This window comes from Hydra vulgaris, chromosome 07 (genome assembly GCF_038396675.1).
Source record: "Hydra vulgaris chromosome 07, alternate assembly HydraT2T_AEP".
Lineage (NCBI taxonomy): Eukaryota > Metazoa > Cnidaria > Hydrozoa > Anthoathecata > Hydridae > Hydra > Hydra vulgaris.
Window position 1 is genome coordinate 28372355 of NC_088926.1, and position 23809 is coordinate 28396163.

At 26.4% G+C, this 23809-nt stretch overlaps 1 protein-coding gene across 3 annotated transcripts in view; it reads right to left on the reverse strand.

Moving 5' to 3' along the window:
* LOC136082389 (uncharacterized) overlaps positions 1–23809 on the reverse strand; it is a 381697-nt gene that overhangs the window by 223197 nt on the left and 134691 nt on the right. For all 3 annotated transcript variants that reach the window (XM_065801560.1, XM_065801559.1, XM_065801561.1), the window contains one exon: positions 21395–21520. In XM_065801560.1, the coding sequence (XP_065657632.1) occupies positions 21395–21520 (126 nt within the window). The remainder of the gene's footprint in view (positions 1–21394; positions 21521–23809) is intronic.

The window sequence follows — 23809 nt, forward strand, 5'->3', positions numbered from 1 at the left end:
TTTTCTTGAATGTTATTCTTGAACAAAATCGGGTTCAATTTACATTCAAAACCAAATTTTGGATATTCACCTAAAAACACTACTGCATTTACAACTGCTCCTGCAAACAAAAGTCACAATATCAGTTTATTAATATCAGCATTAATATCAGAGCCATCTTTAATCATTCAAATATTAAAGGACCTTTCAACACTAAAGTTTTCTTGGAATTTCTCAAGCAATGCTATAAAGCAAGATTGTTAGAAAATAAAATTCTTGTCATGGACAACATAAGATTTTCTAAATCAAGACTGAGAACTCAATTTTTCAGGGGTAAGAATATTAGATACTGATATCTGCCCCCATATTCTCCCCAGTTAAATCCTATAGAAGAAGTATTTTTATATTTAAAGAACAGATTTTACAATTTACGTCCATATTCAGAAACTAAAGAAGATATCATTCAACACATTAATACAGTAATTGCAGATATGAATGAAAATGTTGATTTTATGGCGTTTCATCAACATATGGAGCATTATCTTGATCTTATAGGACAAGACTTAAAATAAAAACTTAACATTTAATAACACTTTTTATTTATAACTTACTGGATGTTTTTTTATACAATTGTAAACAACCCGCTATATAATTATTAATAAATTAAAATACAATTTTTAATAAACTACTATATAGTTACTAATAGACTGATATATAATTACTTATAAACTGATGTATAATTATTAATACATTGACATATAAATATCAATAACCCTTTAAGTATTCTACTTGTGAAATTTATATGTGTTTTAAAAATATATTATCTGTTTTTTTATAAAATATGCTGTAATATATTCATATTAGTAAATTTTTCTCTATAGGCGAGAGTAAAACAATGAATTCATCAGATAAAAAAATTTTATAATAAAATTATTTTGCAAGGAATCAATTTTCTATGATTACTTATCAATAAACAATTATTATTTAATGACAGTTATAATTTCATGTGTTTTAATTATTATATTGTTTTTAAATTGTTTTGTTATTTATTATTACTTTTTTTATCATATTGTTACTTTGTTTATAATTATTTATTATTTGTTTATAATTTAATTTTCAATAGTTTCCATTCGTTAAGCATGTACACAACTTGTAGTGTTTACCTTCATTTCACATGACATTGTCATTCTGCATGTATGCTATAGTGACTAATTATAGATATTTATTATGAAATAAATATAAAAATACAATGGGTATAAATAAAACCAAATTATAGTTTACAATGCTATAATATGATAAGTTGTTTGTACGATTCGTTGACAACTATTCAATGAGTTATTTTCAAAATAGCTCCATACAAGATCATGAGCATATCTTTTAATTGTTTTATTTTTTACTAGGTTGTGTGAAAACTATTCTAAACATAAAACAACATGAGTTCAACATACCTGATGAATAATAATAAGGATGGTTTCACGATACAATCAAAGATTACTACACATTCTATGATCAATTAAGATCAGACAAGTTTGATATAAACATTCCCAATAAACGACTAAATCAATGTTATTGTCAAAAGCCAATCTTGAGGTAATGTTTTCTCCACAGTGTCTAAGCTTCAAGTTTTGAAAAAAGAAAGAAAAATTTGCTAGTTTTGTAATTTCAACTTCAAGTTTTTATTCCAAATGAATGATATAATGATATATCACCAGTTAGTTACAGAAAAAGCATCTCATTGTAAAACACTTATTCTATTCCATAATATTAGCTATTAGGGAACCCTTCTAAATCACATTTTTGAATATATATAAATATATATATATATATATATATATATATATATATATATATATATATATATATATGTATTATATATATATATATATATATATATATATATATATATATATATATATATATATATATTTATATATATTATACATATATATATATATATATATATATATATATATATATATATATATATACACATATATATAAAGCCTGAAATAAAAATATAAATTTTATGATTCAAAAAAATATTTTTATGATTAGAGGGAGTCATTGAGATAATAGTGGAGCAGGGTTGTTTTCATTATCATTTTTACTGCTTTTGCTAAAAGTTTTTAAATAATATCTAAAAACGTTTTTGAAAAAATCCTATTTCAAGATTTGAAATATATACAAAAGAAATTACAGCACACATTGAGAAATAATTTTTTTTATTTACTTTATGTTTTTTGCAAAAATCGCTAAAAAAAACAACTGTTTAAACATTTTTTATATGTTAAAAAGTATTTTAATAAAAATATTTTACCATAAATAATTTTTAAAAGTATGACTATTTTTGATATTTATTATAAAATTTTAAATTTTGTATAAATTAAATCGAGTTTTGGAATAGTGCCAAAAGATATAAATTAAATCTAAGCAGACTTTCTTTAACAGAAACGATACAGATCACGCATTCACAGACTTTGAATGCAATACTTAATGCAATAACTCAACATTAAAATTATGATTTGAAGGCAAAACCTTTCTCTTGTCTTCGTTTTATGCTTTTATTTTAAGGCAGAAACCTTTTCGCTTGATTGGACATATATACATACATATATAGATATGAACTAACCAATTTTGATGAAAGAAAATAACATTTTCAAGTTATTATTGTGCAGATGTGAAATGTCACGACTTACGTTTACTCACGTTACGGTAATTGAGTAGTTACTTTGCGAATATCTACTTAAGTATTTTGTGAATATCAACTTAAGTATTTTTTTTAAAAGTATTGTACTTTGCTACATTTGAAAGCATATGCGTTACTGAGTAAAAGAAATTATTACGTATTGAAACATATGGCCAATAGAAATTCTATAGAACTCCTTTAAAGTTTCTATAGAATGTTTATTAATTATATAAATATATAAGTATATATTATATAAATATATAAAACTTTTTTTCTATAGAAAAAAAATAGAAAAAATAGTTCTATGGAAATTTTTGTAGAAATTAACAGAGATTCTATAGAAATTCTATAGAATTCCATAAAATTTCTATAGGCCATGTGTTTCAAAAATTTATATAAATTCTATTAAACTTTTTTTCCTGGGTATGGTTTAGTTTTTTTTTAGTTGATAAAAAATAGCCCTTGTTTTATAACTTTGTTTCTCATAGTTTTCATAAATGTTTAAAATGAAGTTATAGAGACATCAAACACGTGCATCGCTGACGATTCGAATTTATAATCGTTCTTTAATTGTTCTTATTAGAATTTTAAAAAAAAATTGAAATCAAAGTTTTACTATGTTTATATTTTGTCCATTAAACTACGTACAAAATATAAACATAATAAAATTCAAGTACTATAAAGAACATGTACTATAATGAAAACAAGAAACTGTTATTTTCAACTAATTATATAATTATAGTTATTTATATAACTAGGCCTTATTTTAGAAAGATGGAAGATATAAGATGCTTTAACTGATAAAATGAATATTATATAATGACATATTTTAAAATCGTAAATTTTATATTAACAAACGCGTACTTAAAAATATCAGTTAAATATAATAGTTCTTAATACATATTTTTTTTGTGTGTTTTTTTTTGAGTTTTGCTCACTTAAATAAAAATGACACTTTTAAATTGTTCAAAAACAATTGTTGAGAGCGCTCATAACGACTTTTAACTGCTTTCGCTTAGTTTCATTTTACTTTTACGACCTTAAAAAAGATTTTCAGAGCAAAAAAAAATTTTTAATCATTAACCACACATCCAGCTGAAATGGAACTGCAACCAACAAATTTTAAAGCAAACCTGCACATTTAAGCGACCACTTTGACTTTAAGTGCAAGAAAGGCGACAGCTTTATCGTGCAGTGTAAACTGCGTTCGCCTAAGTTGACTAAAATACTAGCATATAAAAACTCTACCTCAAACCTTCACAAGCATGTTAAGATAATTTAATATTAATTATATACTTTTATTACATTTTAACACTTTTAACACCGAATAATATTGGTGTTGAAAGATTTTACGCAAGCTTTTTAAATTTAGCATGTTAAATGAATATGACATTGGTTTAAATGATGAAAATTATTTTTTTGCAGAGAAATATTCATCAAAAAAGAAGACCTTCAGTGACTTTGCAACAACAAGGAAGCAAAACCTGAAACCACCAGAAATTCCTGCAAATCAAGAAAAAATAAGTCACATGTTTGCTATGGGTGCAAACAAACGTTTGTCATAGGAAAAGGTTGACAAGTTCATGATACAAATTATTTTTGAAGGTCTTTATCCATTTTCTTTGGTTGAACAACCTGCTATTAAGAAACTTTTACATGCACTAAATTCGCATTGCAAAGTTATATTTAGACCGTCTCTTTGGATCAGAATTGATAATCCTGCCATTCATTTAAAAAAGATTTTGCTCTCAATCTTTAGTAAATTCAGATATGTTGCAACAACTACTGATTGCTGATCTTCACACCAGCAAATTTTCATAGAGGTTACTGCTCATTGGATTGATGAGGAAACCTTGGAAAGGAGATCCGCCGCACTTGCTAGCTAGAAATTAAGAGGTTCCCACACCTTCGTTGCCCTGGCAGGCACTCTTAATGACATTCATTTTAAATTGGGAATAAGGGGAAAACTGGTGAGAGCCACAACAGATAGTGGCTCAATCTTAATCAAAGCACTGAGTGTTTTTGGTGAGAAAAGCTTAATTCAGGAGCAAAGATGAAATCCGACCAAGATTCTTGCCAAGAGTCTGAGTTTAAGTACCTTAACAAGTTTGACATCCTGGAAAAGGAGAGTAGTCTTTATTACCAACTTCCTTAACATCATAGGTGTGCATGCCATTTGTTAAATTTAGTTGCCACAATTAATGCTTCCTCGGCAGAAAAAAACAATTACACATACAAATGGCTATTGCGAGCTGCCTTTGGGAAATGCCAAGCAATGTGGAACAAAACAGGTCACTCACACTTGGCAGCAGAAACTGTTGAAAAGAAATGCAAGCTTAAGCTCATTGGGCCATCAGACTAGTTGGCCTAATAAGCCCAAACATGTAGTTGAGACTAAACTCAACATACATGTTTGGGGAGAGAATCTTAAGAATCATACAAGAACCCGGCCCCTATGCTATCAGAAACAAGGCACCAATGCTATCAGAAATGTGTGTGAAGAATTCAAAGTAAAAATGTGAGTTTTTTTTTTAATTTAATCAGTGTAATGAATCAAGTATAAATAATACTGTTTCAAATAACTATTTGAAGTTCCTCTTCTCATCTTTTATAAAAATTTATTTCACTCTTCTTTGTGACAAAAATATCTATTGCATTTGTTATGGGTCCTACAAGTTCAATCAAGTTGAAATTGTTTTCCTGAAGGAATATTGCGCTTGTATGAAACCTGTTGTTAAAGCTATGGACATCCTTCATTCTGACAACAATACACACATGGGATGACTCCTGCCAGTGATCTTTCAGTTACAAACAAAGTTCAGTTACCTTGAGACATCCTCCAAAATGTGTCTGCTCATTAATCAAGCAATTCAGGATGGTGTCCAAAAACATTTTGGTAGAATGATGCAAGACCTAGAACTATTTGCTGCAGCAATTTTACTGCCAAAGTTCAAGAACGCCTCGACTGATAGGACTAAAATTATAGGAGCAGGTATGATTTCCTTTTTTTTTATGTCATATTGTAATCTGTTTTGTCTACTTTTTTACCACTAAATCATCTATTGTTGTTTAAGTTCAGCAAAATGAATCTTTGCATTGTTAAAAATATAAGATGTATCGTTTTTCTTTTAAACAGGTCTGGTCAATTTGAGACAACACATGGACCAGATGGCCGAAGTGTAGCAGGTTAGACAACATTCATGAGATGAAGATGATTTCTTCTCATCAATGAAATTAAGAACATTGCAAGGTACAGGGGATGTTGATGGGTACCTTGCTTGCAGTTCGAACAAAATGGATTTGTTAAACTCGTTTCCACGCCTCAAAAAAAATTTTCTTAACTGAACACTGGTCTTCTTGCCGCTGCTGCCTGTGAGTGTCTGTTTAGCGGTGCTAGACTCTGATTCATTGCAAAGCGGGCAAAAATAAAAAAAAAATTCTATAGTTTAAGTTTATACAGAAAAGAATAGACTTTGATATTTTTGTTTATTTATTCAACAGCTTTGTTATCATACAGGCTGATAAAAAAGGAAAGCAGTAACTTTTACTCTGAGTACGTTTTTATTTAGCTGCTTTTTAATTTTACGTGAGTAAACTTTTCAACCGATAACTTTTACTTGTATCTGAGTAAAATTGTACTCAAGTAACTTTTACTTGAGTACAATTTTTTTTACTTTTTCCACCTCTGTTAGCGTTTCATTTGTACAACTTTTAAATTTTTTTTAATGTTGTCTATATTGAATGTTGTTATATTCTTAAAAATTTACTTAAATTAGATTAAGTTTGAAAAGTATAAAATTTATTTAGCAATGAAAAATGAGTTTTGAAATATTATATCTTTTTGACTTATCAAGAGTCTAATTTATATATATATATATATATATATATATATATATATATATATATATATATATATATATATATATATATATATATATATATAAATATATATACATATATATATATATATATATATATATATATATATATATATATATATATATATATATATATATATATATATATATATATATATATATATATATATATATATATATATATGTATATATATATATATATTGTCCTGAAACTAGCAATAAATAGAAATAAGCAACACTAGCAATAAATAGAAATAACACTAAGGTTAATTAAGCTTAGTCATAAAAATGCAACACTAAGGTTAATTAAGCTTAGTCATAAAAATGTATCAAATGGTGTTAATCAAGGCTTAAATAGGAGGAGCAAATATTTCAGACACAACACACAGTTAATGAAAACAGTTTGCTCAAAAGGGCTGATCTTCGCCGTTAAACTTTCCTGGCAGGTTAGAATCGGCAACTTCAAAATGTTCTTTCGTATTTTCAGTAAAGCAAATACAATTATGTTTAAGCTTAACTTAGTATTTAACAACTATGAGTATTATTTTAGTTCATCAAAAAAAATTTTATACAAATTTACAACCAAGGAATTAAAGTTGGTATTCGTTAAGTTAATAATACTAAAAACTAATCAAAGTTATTTCATTTCTTACTTAATTTTTATATCGTGGTTTAAATATTATTAATCAAGTAATAAACTTAGAAAAATAGGGTTATAAAAAGTTTTTTAATAGTAAATAGATTAAATATATTTTATTTTAGAACAACTAGTAAACATTTTAGTTATGTAGTAAATGGATTAAATAAATTTAGTAAACTGACAACTTTTAGTTATAATTAGAAAAGTATAAATAAGGATTTATTTTTACATTTTTTTTCTTAGATAATGTTAAACGAACAAATTATGACGCAACTTTATGAGCTAAATAACTTTTAAAGATTTGGCTTAGACAGTCCTGTGACCGTGAAGGAGGTAGAAATGATCCCAAACAAGGTTGAAAGCAATCACGTCATAAGAAAAAAAAAAATCCAAGATTTTATCGGCAATCAATTTTTCTAATAAATTGTAAAACTAATATAGCTTTTCCTGTTAGTTTAAATGAAATATTGAAAAACACTTTAAACAAAGATTTTTTCTCAATTTTTATAATCTACAGGTCAATAAAGTAATCGCCCAATTTACTTTATTTGATTACTTTATTTTGATGTTGATTAAAAATTTCGGATATTGGATTAACGTATTTTTACCGTTGAAAAAAGATACGATTTTAACATTGGTTAAGCGTTGTTTTCAGTATTTGCCAATTAGCATTTATCGGACCGTGCGCCAATGATCACTTCGCTGCTGGCAAAATCCATTGCATTCAAATATTGGACCAATTATTTCTTGCCAGCTGGGAAATAGGGGGAAAAAAGAACTTTAATACTTACAAAAGAAAATTTGAAAACTAATTAACTACAAACAAGACTGCAAGCAGCCACTTTTAAGTTCGGAGTTATTCGAAAACAAATAAAATTTTTAAAAAGCACGGGAAAGGTTGACATAAAGAAGAATAATGTTATTAAAGTATATACTCTAACTTGCATAACTAGCATAATAAGAGAGGGTCTCTCTTTATATGGGAGAAAGAGAGAGAAAATATGTGTCCTAATATAGATACAATATTCACAAAAATATGTAATTAATTGATTAGTTTTTTAAATACCCATTTTTTTATTTATAAATAAGATCAAGAGAATTTCAAAATACAATCATGCTAAAATTATCTCTGAGTAATCAGGTTATTGAAGTAACATAGTATTATAACCTAAATATTAAATTTACATTGAAAAATGATGCTGTCTTTTTTTTATGATTTCAATTATCCAGAGGTATTAACAATATTAGGATAATTTTGAATGATACTACTCTGTTGTTAATTATTTTAATTATTGAGAAATACTATTAGTATCTATGGATAATTTAAATTATTAAAAAAAGAGCATTGTTTTCCACAGTCTAATTTCCCGGTTAATAGTATTGTTATTTACAAATAATAAACATTTTCTGTAATAGTTTATTTTGTTTTGGTAAATCTTTTATTTTATATTTCGATATAAACTCTTATTGCTGTAGTTTGGTATTGCAAAGAGTAGGAATTTCATAAAAAAATCCCTGATACACCACTATCAAGTTAGTAGAATTATTATCTGTTGCCGTTGAAAATAGTATTACAATTCTTGAGATGACAGCATACTGTTCACACTGGTTGTAGCTATTAGATTGTACTGCATTCGGTCTCTTGAAAACCAAAAACAATACTTATTGTTGTAATTAAATGAATACTTGCTCTGTCAATGAGTCAAACTCTTCTATACTGCATGAGCCTGGTTCACAGATTTAACTTTACTCTACCCATAAAATATAAAAATCATATTTCTATTTGTGCAAAAATGGTACCACAAATTCTCAATCTGAAATATCACTGAAAAATAAATAAAAAACAAGTGGATTTTAATTCAAACTCAACATTTATTATTTATGTTAATACAACTGAGACTGTACGCATCGAAGTTACGAATGTAAATTTATTTCGAATAGATAGTCACACAACAATAATGTAATTTTAATAATATATTATGGATACATTGTTTAACTTTTGCTTATCTTTTCAAAATTTTTATTATATTTCTGACAATTTGAATTTTGTTTATAAATAGTTTAAAATAAGCTAGAATGCAAGCTGTAGTATTTCTTGAATTTATTAAAGCAATTACTTTATTAAATGAAACTGTCATTTCCTATAGCAAATAAAAGTATTATTGATTCAAGTCAGTTATGTAATAAAACAAGACCACTGAAAAAAAAAATTTAACAACTATTATGATGTTTTCTCATACCCTAGGATAGGAGAAGTGAGAATTTTAAAACAAGAAGTTATAACAAAATACTTTAATTTAGCCCTTCCATTATTATATGAATGTGAAATTTTATGCTAAACTAAAGTATTTTATTTTCAACTTCCTGAAGTTTTTCAAAACAAGATGTATGATTTAAGCAGGGGTAAACCCAGACCTTTTTTGGTGCTATAAGACCGTATAAGAGACAAAAAGTGACTTAAAATATTGACTTTGTGTTGTTTTTCTTTAACTTTATTCTTAAAAATAGAAGAAGAAAGGTTCTCTTAAATGCTAATTTTCTGTATATTTAGCTAGTTTATTTAGCCAGTGATATTTTTAAATATGGTTTGCGGCAGGGTTAGTGCTAGTGCTTTATAACTCGCCGCATCAAAAGTGTATTTAAAAAATAAAGTCTAGGTTCACCACTGCTAAGAAAGAATAAGGAAAAAGCCTTGGCTAAAAATGATTGATTCTTTAGCTACAGTAGTTATAATAAAAAATTCAACAGTTATAGGATTAAATTATCTGTAGTATAAATTATTGAAATGATTAAACAAAAGCAATTGGCATCATACAGGAAGCTGAATAATTGTCCATTTAGGTAAACATGCTCAGAGTAGTTCTTATTGAGTGCTTGTAATAATTATATTTAAAATAGTAGATGTGTGGCATTTTGTTAATAGATAATATCTCTTTTAAAAAAACGATCAACTCTTACTTGGCCAATTTTTATTTCAATTTTTGATTATTGATAATTTTGATTTTTTGCTAATATATACTCAAACTTGAATGAAAGAATGAATATGCAAAATATGCTACTACTTTTAGTAAGTGATTGCACATATATACTATATGGGGCTATTCAAACAATACGCGACACTTATTTTGCTGCTTTTAAACTCAAAACACCCCTCTTCTCTATCTAAGAATGCAACTTATTATTTGAATAGCCCCTATATGCTTTTGCTATGCATTTTAAATAAAGCAATAACAAAAAAAATATTTGATTCTAAGTAAATGTAAGCCCTTTTTCATTTAATAAATGTAAATGTAAGCCATCTCATTTAATAAATGTAAAGAGGCCCTCTCTTTAAAAAAAGATGCATTCACTATTCGGACGCTTGCTCTGTATGTCCTAATAAAAAAAGAATTAGTTATACCAACTACTTCCTTTATACAAATAGTTATATTTGCCTTAATTTTTGCGTAAGTTTATGCGTAAGTTTTTGCATAAGTTTTGCGTAACTCAAGCGCAACCTTAACTTTACGCAAATGCTGTGAAAAAGTTGTGAATACCAAATAGTAACGCAAAAATTAATTTGCGTAAGTTTTTCGTAACTTTTGCTCAGCTACGCAAGGGTTACGCAATAGTTACAAGACCAAGGATAGAACCTTGAGGTATCCCAGAAGTTATTGAAAATGAAAAAGATAATCTCAAACATTTTCCCATATACATATATATATATATCATGCAAGCTTAAAAAGAAGGCCAGGATGTCAAGTTTTATCGAATGTTTTTGAAATGTCATGAGCTATAACTCCTTGCCTTGATGTCTCGATGTAATAAAATATGGAACCTTTTGGTTACAACCTTTTTAATAAAAGAAAAAAGACTGATTGGAAGTAGTTAGAGGGGTCAGAGTGTACTCCAACTTTTCAAAAATTATAACCAGGAGGCAGGAAAACAAGGTTTAGTCAAGCACTTATTGATTAATTTAGAGAGAAATGAAGAAAGTTTTGGAAAACAATTTTGTAAGACTATGAAAAGAAATGATAAATGAAAAAAGACTTTGGTATCAAAAGTCAGAGTGATAACCTGTTTAAATGGAATGGCAGGAAGAGCATGGCCAATTGATTAAAGAGTAAAACTAGATAAAAAGTTTTTTGCAACAAGTTTTGTCTTACATTTTAAAAAGGTAGTAAGATCAGACTTATGAATTAAAGATAGAACGATTTACTAAAAATTTTCTAATAATCTCTACCCAGGAAAAAAAGTTTTATAGAATTTCCATAAACTTTTGAAATACATGGCATATTGAAATTCTATAGGATTTAATAAAATTTTTATAGAATCTGTGTTAATTTCTATTGAAACTTTTTTTTTCAATTATTTTTTCTATAGAAAAAAATTGTTTATAAAAATTTCTATATATATTAATAAACATTTTATAGAAATTCTGTAGAAGTTCTATAGAATTTCTATAAGCCATATGTTTCAAAAGTTTTTAAAAATTTCATTGAACTTTTTTCCTGAGTAGAGCCAAACTTCTGAGAAAAAATACAAGATTTAGTAACCTAGAAAATATGTAGCTTTGCATCGAACAGCACCTTTTTACATTGAGCCATCTTAAAATAAAAAGAGTTTTATTTTTAAGAGAATTGCTTTTAAAATAATGATTTAAAAAAATGCTACAAACAGATTTAGCAGCAACAAAAGAAGATGAAAACCTTAAAGTAAAACAAAACTTGACTTAAAATCAACAAGAAGGAATATAAGCTTTCAAAACTATATGGATCTACCCTGCCGACATTTGGTCCTAAAAAAATGTCTTTTAAACGTTCAAAAGACGTTCAGAACATTATTTGAACGTTAAAACACATTTTTTAGGACCAAATGCCGGCTGGGTAGGAGGTTACATTGGAGGCGCATTTATCAGCAGATAGATTAAAGACATCAGTCCGAGTACCGTAGAAAAAACAAATGCTTATTAGCTTGAGAGTAGTAGTAAGTGCGCTGATAGGGTGAGTCCAAAAAAAACTACAATAAAAAAGATATATAGATCAGTACATGGTCAGAACTACCTAAATGAGTACAAAGAGAAAAAGAACATAAGCCTGAGTCAGAGACAAGGCACAAACCAAGAAGCGAAATAAGTGATCAGGTTTGTCAGGAAAACGAATCACAGAGAATTTTTTTTAATCTCTTACTCAGGTCGTCATCTGAGTAAGAGATTGAAAAAACAGAACTTATGAACTCTAGTGCCAACAAGGTCAGTGGTTTTTAAGCCGACCATTTGTAACCAGCATTAAATTTACCATTAACAACAACATTGGCAGATGGAAAAAGAGAGGGTTGATCAGAAACTATGTCTAAAAAACTGAAGTCTTAAAAAGAAAGAGAGCGATATAGAAAAAAAAGAAAGATAATTGAGTGAAGAGATTTTAAGTGGAAGCTCATAAAAAAATGTTGAGAGGATTTACCTATATGTCGAAAACCTGATTTCGAAAAAGGCAAGAAACAAAAATCAAATGCTGGAAAGTTATTTCAAGCACCATGAATATTTAAAAAAAAATTATTGAAACATTTGGTGATGATGAGTTTTTTTTTAATTTTTTGTTCATAATTCATGTTAAAGAGAACTAAACTTAATCAAAGGTAGGAAATGACATTCAAGAAATAAGATATCAAGTTGTCGCTTTCTTGCTAATTAATCTAAACTCGTATCTTAGGGCTACATTAATGGTCTTGAAAATGCACACCAAAAGCACTAACAGAGACAATATCTAAACACAACATGGCTCTGTGGGTATTCTAATATTTTATAGCTGTTGGCAGACCTTACTACCCGCCGGTCTCAGGACTATTAAACAAAGTTTTGGAGCTGCACCCCATTAGGCGATAAAAAGAAAAGTTTTAGAGCCACTATCAAAGAGGCAATAGCATAAACTATGACAAGAGTCAAGAAGATTTAGAATCTATCATTCCAGAAAAGAAATAATTTAACGCAGGTTTATATCTATGCCAGCCTAATAAATGAAGAAGGGGTGTAAGGCTGGTAAACATAACTATTCTTTTCCACAAATAAGTCTTTGCCTAGGTGGGCTTCTGCAAGACATTAGCTAAATGCAGTTAACATTTGCCCAATATGAATATTTTTATTTATCTCTAACCTTTAGGTAAGGCAGAGGAATGTTAAGTTAGAGTGTTTTACTCCTAGCCTTTGCCTAAAAAAGTGACTTCTAGAATGCAGCAGAAAAGGAACAACAAGGTTGCATGTTACCATTAGTAATGTGAGCATGATGATCCTAAACCTGATCTGATCTGGTGTAGTTAAATAAAGTTATTTTTTTTAAAATACTCCAGTAAAAGTAATAAAAAACCTTAATCTGAAAATTTACGGGATATTAGGATGAGCCTACTTTATTTATTTGTAGTCATTAGTTTGTAACTGAGCTAACTCTGCGCCAGAGGTTGACACATAATATAAACATGCATGTAGTAACTTATGGGTGAATCAACACTGTGCGAGTAAACAAAAACATACATGTAGTAATTTGCAATTAAATGAACACTATGCCAAAGGTTCATGCAGAACACAAGCATATATACAGTTACTTAATTAGGTACAGACAGCACATAAACACATATGTTGTAACTTACTTAGGTTCAGACAGAACACATATATACATATAATAATGGCTATATGATAAAGGCTAAAGGTTCACAAAGAACAGAAATATACGTACAGTAACTTACTTAGGTTCAGACAAAACACATTTACAATTAATAACAGGTGAATGAAAACGAGGCCAGAGGTCAAACATACATTTAGGAACGTAGTGATTGAGGTTCAGGTAGAACATAAACCTACATATACAGTGAATTATGGTTGACCAAAAACAGTAATTAAGACATTCGCAACTTTACAACAGACAAAAATAGATACCACTATGACATGATATTTATTAGATAGTTTTGATAACAGGAACACTTCTTCTAGCCTTTGCTAAGAAAGGAAATATTACATAGGAGCAGAAAATAAAACAGATTGCTCTGAAGTATATGTTCCCAGCACCAGGGTAATCACTATTATTATAGACCAGACCTGACACTATTATAAATTAAAAACACAAAAATACTCAATTTTCACCGCAGTCTACTGTGAGTGCTTTTAGTGCATATAACAGAAAAAAGGTTTGGGACACAATCTGAACCAATTTTTTTATCTAAATATTAATGCGCTAATGAATATTATTAGTGCGCATAGTTAAGCATAGTTTCGTTTATTGTTCGTATTGTTACTTACGGTTCTGTATTTTGTAAAATACACTATTTCTTAGTTTTTAAGTAGTTTCTAGACTTTTTATTATGCGCGGTTATATATGTTCCATGCGGTCTTTCGAGTCAAGTCAGCGAGCGAATTAGAGCTGTTATACTTTTATATTTAAGAAGAGTTGATGTTGTTCATTGTTTAAAATAAAAATTTAGATAATCGTTTGTTTGTTGTTGTTTGATTTTATTTTTCTAATTTTTATAGCCTGTTTTCATTTTTTAGAAGAAGTTAAATTATTTATAGATTAAGATTATTAGATTATTTATAGATTAAGATTATTAGATTATTTATAGATTAAGATTATTTTTTGTAAAAAGAATAATAAGAATAAAATTTTATCTATGTATTTAAAATGAAAAGTTAAATAAAATAAGACTGTTGTTTGTGGTCATGTAAGTTTATATAAATAAGTTTGCGTTTATTTCAACCTATTTTATACTTCTCTCTATCTATATGTTTATTTTATATTCTTAGGGAAAATAATGAGGAATAGAAAAATTAAAAAAAATTCTTCTGGAATTTCTCAAAAGAATGTTGTGTTATGCTTCGTTTTAAGGTATCTGTATTTTTGTTTATTATAATTTTTTGATTTTGTTCTTAAATGGTTTCATCTTTTTCCTACCAATGTTGTGAATTGTACTCGGCATTCTTTGTTATAATTAAAAAAGATATTGTGTTTTATAGTTAGTATAACTACAAAACACAATATATTTGATATATAGATCTAGAGCAAGATTCGTCAACCTTACCAGTCAAGCGAAGTTACTGCTTTAGGTCTAAGTGTAGTCTAGCAGTAGGCAACCCATAAAGTCATGGCCTTTTATGGTACGAGTTAAAAATGTTTAAGTAGACATTAGGTAGATAATGTTTAGTAGCTTGAAATGATAGGTTAGATAAAATCTTTTTAAAATTTTATTAAGTAATTAATTTATTGTAATCTTTTTTTAAATTGTACTTTTAAATTTAAGGCTTTGTGTTATAGATGTTAATATTGAAAATAAAAGTTACTATAACTCTTAGATGGGGTCTAGCGTTAAAAGATATTTATGACTAGTTTCATGCTTTCACATGCTTTTAATAATCGGAATAAAAGCCATGACAATATTTTGTTATAAATAAAATTTATCTATAGTATTGTTAAAACCATTGCTCTTTGAAAAAAATGTTTCTGGATTTTCAATAAATGTATAATAATTTCTCTTGCATGAATGAATTGTGGTTTAGGATATAATTGTGTTATTATATGTTTGTTTTTCCATATTCAATCTTAATATGAATACGCTAATTTAATAGTAGTGTCGTTTCACTTTGGTTTTTAATAAAGAACTTTCTAGGCTTTTCTAAAAGCATTTCTTTACTCCACGTGGTCTTTCAAGCAAGGTCTACAAGGCGGTTAGAACTGATACAATTTTAGTTACAAGTGGAGTTGGTGTTGTTCATTGTTTAATTTTACAATAAAAATTTAAATAAATGTTAGTTTGTTCTTGGTTATTCGTATTTTTTCTAACTTTTATAGTCTGTTTCCTTTTCTTTAAATATATTAAGACTGTTATTTGTGGACATGTAGGTGTATTTACATAAATTTGCGTATATTTCAGTATGTTTTATATTTCTCTGTATCTATTTGTATATTTTCTTTAGATAAAAATAAATAAGGTATAAAAAATAGAAAATAGAAAAAAGTAGTAGAAAGTAAAAAAAATTATGTTGGAAGTTGTCAAAAGAATGTTGTGCTATGCTTCTTTTTAAGGTATCCGAATATATTTAGATTTTTAAATTTGTTCTTAATTGGTTCCATTTTTTTTATTACTTTAGATAAAAATATACTATCTGACATTGCCAAAAAAACTTGGATATTAATAAATCCTAAATTAAATTGTTAGAGGTTTTTATTTTGAATAATAATTGTAATAAATTGTTTTAATTTTTGTTTATTTATTTTTGACCTCAATGGTAAACCAGTGGTTAAGCAATTACCAAATAATATTTTTATTACCAAATAATATCTTTGTAATTAGGATTGCAGGTTTTTGTTGATTTTTCTTTTTGTAGATATGTAAACTACTTTGTAGATATGTTTACCACTTTAGACTATTTTTGTAACTTTTATTTAATTATCTTTGCCAGTCAAGAGATCCTACTAAGTTGTGGTATTACTTGACAATAATAAATATAAAAAATAATGCTCCCCTTTATTATAACTTACTTATTCTAAAATACAATAATAAATCTGTAAAATAATGCTTTTGTTGTTTGAGATGATCTTTTTTTCTTCTTTTGGTATTGGTAAGTTATACTTGGCTTTCCTTCTATGGTGCTTGCTGTTATTAAAAACCACCTAATATTTAAAGTTACGCTGTCTTTACTAAATGCCAAGACCAATAAAAGCTTATGGCTGCTGTTGTTCAAATTTTTACGGAGGAGAGCACAACTAATTAAAACTTTTACAGCGTTCCTCAGCAAAAAAACCGGGACAATGGCAGCCCAAATAGATGAATTTGTACTTTATATTTTTCAGATAATATATCAAGTCAAATTGTTATTTATTACTAACCCGTATTACGGGTTGCTTACTGCTAGGGTTAGGGTATTAATTATTTTTAGACAGGCAGATAGAAATCAGTAAGGACTTCGATTTTGTAGATTTAAAATCTTCTTTTGAATATTCTTTTGAATCATTGAATATGTTTTATATATATTAATAAGTTTTGTCATTTAGGTTTCGTAGCATCATCAGTTGGTGCAAATAGTAATGTCTTTTATTTTATTTTAAAAAGAATCAATAAATATTGTTTATTTAAACATAATCATCAGGATAAAATAGATAAGATAGATAAAATAGTTTTTTTATTTAATATTTTTTTATTTAGTTATAACTTCAGTTGCACCAGCCACAACAAGTAACTTAGTAATTTATTTTAATATACTTGAATTACATTTGTTACTTAACTTTTCAAGCAATAAATATTGTTTATTTCAACATTATCGTCAAGATTATATAAATAAACTTTTTATTTGATAATTTATTTTATTTGCTTCTGGATAAACTTTAAATAATGGTAACTCATTAATTCATATTTTATTATAGATAAATGTAGATAAAAAAACGTAAGTTGGAAATTTTTGTAGATTCAAAAGCAGTAAGCTTTTTTCTAAAGGTTCTTTCTAATTTTGGATTAAATCCACCATCACTACATTTGTTCTATGCTTATATAATGTACCTTGTTAATTTTTGTCATTTTGGGGTTTGTTACTTTTCTGTTTTTTATTTAATAAAAAAACAAGCAATAAATATCATTTTCATTTAGCTTCATCGACCTCATCATCCGGTAACTGAATAATTTTCTTTTTGTAGTTTTTCAAAAAGGTAAAACACTTTCAAAACATTATAGTAGCGTCCTAATTTATTTAGATAGCATTGAAGTAATAAGTAAATTTGATTTTATTATCTATATTTTCTTTTTCACTTTGTTTTTTAAATTAAATTAAAAATGTTTTTCTATTTTAGATCTGAAGCAACGGAATATATTGTATATATAAATTATGTTAGTGTGTCAATGTTCCTAAAGAACAGGGTGTATGTGTCTGTGTATATATACATATATATATATATATATATATATATATATATATATATATATATATATATATATATATATATATATATATATATATATATATATATGCATACATACATACATACATACATACATACATACATACATACATACATACATACATACATACAAACATATATATATACATATATACATATATACATATATAAATATATATATATATATATATATATATATATATATATATATATATATATATATATATATATATATATGTATATATATATATATATATATATATATATATATATATATATATATATATATATATATATATATATATATATATATATATACATACATACATATATAAATTTTATTTTTTTTAAATAACTTTTGCTCTCCTATAGTAAGTGTAGTAGATTATGATGAGCATCTTAAGTGGAAATTAGAATATTTTCTTATATAATTATGCTGAATCCAAAGTTTTTGCGAATAATCAATTATATAATTAAATAGGGATATCTATTCATGATTCACTTATATACTTGTACACCCAAAAATTTTTATTAAAAACACAGAGGTTTTAAAAAAGTAGCAGAAGTGCTCATATTACCCACACCACTTGGTAATATGGTCACTTTAAATTAGATCAAAAAAATAACAGCTTGGCTTACCTTCCCGTTGGTGTCTATTGTTAAGAATGATTACAAGTAGTTTCACTAACTGCTTTTAATCATTCACTAAAAGTTATACCCATTTTTTTACGAATCAAATTTTATTATATTTTTTAATAATTGATTATGATTATCCTAATATAAAATGATTTTATATATTTTTTGAAGTTCAAACATAATTGTATTCGTTTTTGTTATTTTTTAGTTGTCATTGCTTTATTAGTTTACTTACTGTTGAAACATGGTTTTAATTTAGTAAATTCATATGATATGAAATTTACTATGTTAATCATTATTCACAGTTAAGAAGAAATTGGGATTCTAAACAATTAAGGTAAAAATAATTTTGTTTAGAGATAACATTAAAAAGCCTTTTCTTTTAATGTTTAATTGTGCTATAGCTATATTGGGGAATTATATTTTTTCGATACCATTAAAAACAATAAATAATTTAATTATATAATAAGTTATTGTTACTTTTTTTTAACACAGTATCTCCTCTGTTTAACGAAAGTATATTAATAAAGGACATCACTATTGGAACACTCTGCTATTAGTAAGCTCAATGTATTTTTTTGTTACCATTATTGATTTTGACCACGTTTAAGAAATGTGCTACGAGTCGCTAATTTATCAACACAATAATAAATATAAAAAATATTGTTTCCCTTTTATTAATAAACTTACTTATTTTAAAATACAATAATAAATCTGTAAAATAATGCATTTGTAGTTTGAGATGATCTTTTTTTTTTTCTTTTGGTATTGGTAAGTTGTAATTGGCTTTTCTTCTCTTGTGCTTGCTGTTATTAAAAACAACCTAATATTTAAAGTTACGCGGTCTTTACTAAAATGCCAAGACCAATATAAGCTTAAAACTGCTGTCCCAAATTTTACGGAGGAGAGCACAATGCTAAACTAATTAAAACTTTTATAGCTTTCTTTAGCGAAAAAACCGGGACAATGGCAGCCCAAATAGTTTGTGTTTTATATTTTTCAGATAATATATCAAGTCAAATTGTTATTTATTACTAACCCGCATTACGGGTTGCTTAATGCTAGTTTAAAATAAATATTTTAACTGAGTTGGGTTATCTTTGGTTTAAATATTTGAGCAAAATTTGCGTTATTGAGTCTAAAATTTAGCTTCAAAAGTTTTTTCTAAAGCATTAGGCATCAGTAAGAAAAATTATAAAACCAAGCAACTTTCAATTATTAGTTTTTAATGTAAAAAACTTTCCAGAGTATTTTTACATTTAAAAAATTGAAAACTTGTAGAGTTTATTAAAGAGAAGTATAGTTGAGATATTGATACTGATATGATTTGATATACCTGATATAGATTTATCAAAAAACTGACAACTTTTGTATACTTTTTAACCATTTATTACACATGTATATAACATAATCATTCCAGGTAAACATTTTTTCCACTTAAACAAGTTAGAAATGAATAAACATTAAAAGAAACTTTTTAGTTTGACAGTGTTCCATATTTAGATAATATATACAAAAAATTAAAAAAAGAACAAAAATGATTAGCGCTTTTGTGGCATACTTTGTTTTTGCTCCAAATTGCTACATGATATAAAGAACTAATTATATTTTAAAAAAAGAGAAAATAAATATAAGAAAGAGAGTGCTTAATATTTTATGGAGATCATAAACTTTATATTTAATAGCTTAAATAAGTAGCTAGTTCTATATTCTATAGTATTAGGTCTGTAGTCTGTTAACAAGATTTTACCTTCAGATTTTGATTTTTGTCGTTGGTTTCTACTTTTATTTTACCACTGTTTTACAAAATATTTGTATTGATAACTGAGGATTATGCAAAATTTGATTAACTTCTGTTTGTTTTATTTATACTCCAAAAAATATTTCAAACATTTTCTTAAAATTTACAATAAAACATGTTACTAAATTGTAAGTACTTTTTATTATTTTTAAGAATTATTTTAATTGATTTCTTAGAGTTGTATGCTCCTTTAAGGTTGTTTCAAAGCTCTCCGAAAAATTCGGAAAGTTTTTCTATCTTTACTAAATGAAAAGTTTTTTGTGTTTGGTAATTTCTTTAAGTTTGATATCTCCATTAATCCTCGTACTAAAAAGACTTTACTTACTATAGGTCTAAGTATGTTTATAAATGTTTAAAGTATTGATAAAACTATAAACATTTATAAACATACTTAGACCTATAGACAAAAAAAATTGTTATATAAAACTATGTTTAAGGTTCAAACTGACCTTGCGTCTCTGAAATTGCAACACTTTGTTTAACTTTGTTTAAAAAAGTTCCTGTTTTGGTGATTCATAACTTTGTTTAAATAATTTTTTGCAATCTTAAAGAAAGTCATTGAAATTTTTTTAAATGCAAAAACTATTTAATATTGAAAACTTTGTTTGAGATTCAAACTGACCTTGAGTCTCATAAACCATCGTACATTACCTTACTTTGTTTAAAAAGTTTCTGTTTTGTATTGTTTTGGAGGTTTGAGAAAAAAATCCAAACATAACTTTAAAAAAACCCTGAAAAATTACAATATAATAAAATATAACAATGAAAGTAAACAGAAAGTATAACTAGACAGTATATCTCGCAGTTAATATCGAACAATATTAAATTAAAGACTTTTTAACAAAGTGTTATCAAATAACTTACCAACACAGCTATTATTATCTTGACCGATCACCCATCCCCTTTCACATGTGCAGAAATAACTTCCAATAGAATTTACACATACTCCATTACTCCAAAAACATGATTTTCTAAGACACTCATTGACATCTTAAAAAAAAAAAAAATTGAGACAATTTATAATTAGAAAAACATTGTTTAAATAATTATTGATAAACTTTGCTTTCATTATTGTTAAACTTAAATAATTTAAATTTATGTTTTACGTTAATTATATTATCAAGTAAACTTTTGAACTTTAATAACAATTTTATTATATTCTTATATTAATATAACATACTTAAAATATATATTATATTACCACACTTTTAAAATGATTTTATATGTATATATATATATATATATATATATATATATATATATATATATATATATATATATATATATATATATATATATATTTAAATTTTTTATTAAAGTTTTACATATTTTTATTGTGTTTCAGCTATGAGAAAGTGAAATGGACTTATTTAAATATTATTCAAAAATTTTTCACGCAATAATCATCATTAGATGTTAAAAATATAACAAAAATTATACAAAAACTGAAATGAAGTGTCCGCTTTAATAATATTAAAGTTTTTAATTAGAAATTAATTTTCCTGAATAACAACAATCAATTGTAAAATTGCTGACAAACCACTTCAGTCATATTCAATGCGCTGTAAAAAGGTAAACCGGCTGTTTATAGTTTAATAAAATTTATTGATTACAAATATTTTGCAAAAATCACCAAGAAGAGGAATATTATTGCATTAGGCTCACTGAGGAAACTTTCAAAGACATATGGTCTACATATAAAAACTAAGCCCAAGTGTTCTTTAAAAGTGTTCTTTAAAAAGTGTTTTTTAAAAAGTGTTCTTTAAAAAGTGCAGCTATTTATATTTGGTGGATTGAATGGATCACATTTGTCAATATTACATCACCACTAAATTTGGTTAAGAAACGAAACAAGTTTAGGCCAGAGTGTAACAATAAAAATTAAATTTTTAGTTTAAAAATTTTATATCATCATAGCAGATTCTCCGTAACATTTTTAAACTTATGGTATTGTTCCAATGCATATTATATTATGCATTTTTTGATTTACTGATAGCACTAATTAGGCACTGGCTCTATATTTGTTAAACTGTTGGAAATAGTTTTATATTACGTCCTGTGTAGGCCAAACACATGGTTTACTGTTGCCAAATCAAGTAAATTTAATGGTGGCAATTAGCATTGGCCCAACATATGCAAGACCGGCAGCAGAGAATCTAGTTGACAGTCATAACTTAAGAATAAATTGGACCAATTCTTAATGCCATCAGTAAAACAGAACTTATCAACCGAAACTGTTATTCTCAAGCAGTTTCCATAAACTTTAATTTACAGAAACACAAATACGAAAAAGTTATGAATAAATACTTTGCTTTAAAAATTTTACATAGCTAAGACACAAAGAGATGCAATTTTACGACAATTGGAGAGAGGCTCAAGCTCAGCCGATAGAGGGAGTCTAAAAACGTTTACTATGCGTTTTTAGACCTTTTCTAGAAGAGAATGACCATCAATAAAAATACCAACCCGAATATGACAACAGTTTTCCATAAAGAAAAGAATAAGAGATTTCTAGAAAAAAAGAATCAGAACTAAGAAAGTGGCAAGCACAACAAAGAGAGTATATATTATTTTTGATCTACCTCTCCAGAAGGTACATGTATTTAATAATTTCTAATATATTTGTTATATATATACATATATTTAAATTCCAAAAAACTAAAGTAGTATTCAAATATTTTGTTTAATATATGTATTACATATCTAAATAATAATATTTTAATATAATGTTTAACGTTTGATGTTGTTTTTAAGTAGTTTCTAGGCATTTTTGAACGCGTTTCTTATAATTAGTGACTTAAATAGTTTAAGTTAAAACACTTAGTTGCTATTTAAAAACGGCAAACTTAACTGTTTTAACATGAACAATTAATGATTTGATATCTTAATAATCAAGTGATATATTATTCTAGACAGTCCGGACCTGTATAACGGGTCATGGTATATCTAATATACGCCGCCCACTCTTTATTTGTTAAATTTAAAAAAAAAATGTTTACTTAAATAGAAGTATCTTAACCTCGTTACAGTTCTTTCTTAAATTTTTCCTCTCAAATTTTTTGAACGTTAATGCACGTAGCATTACAAAGTCAATATACTAAATGTTGACTTACAATTATATTTTGGCTCCAATAATACCAAGGCTTTAAATTTAATAACAATATAAATTGATATATACATGATTTTTTGACAAGATTAAACAAAAATAACTACATAACTTTTACTACTAAAAGTTTCATGCGTTTTGCAATCATCGGGTAAAAAATACATTGCTCCTAT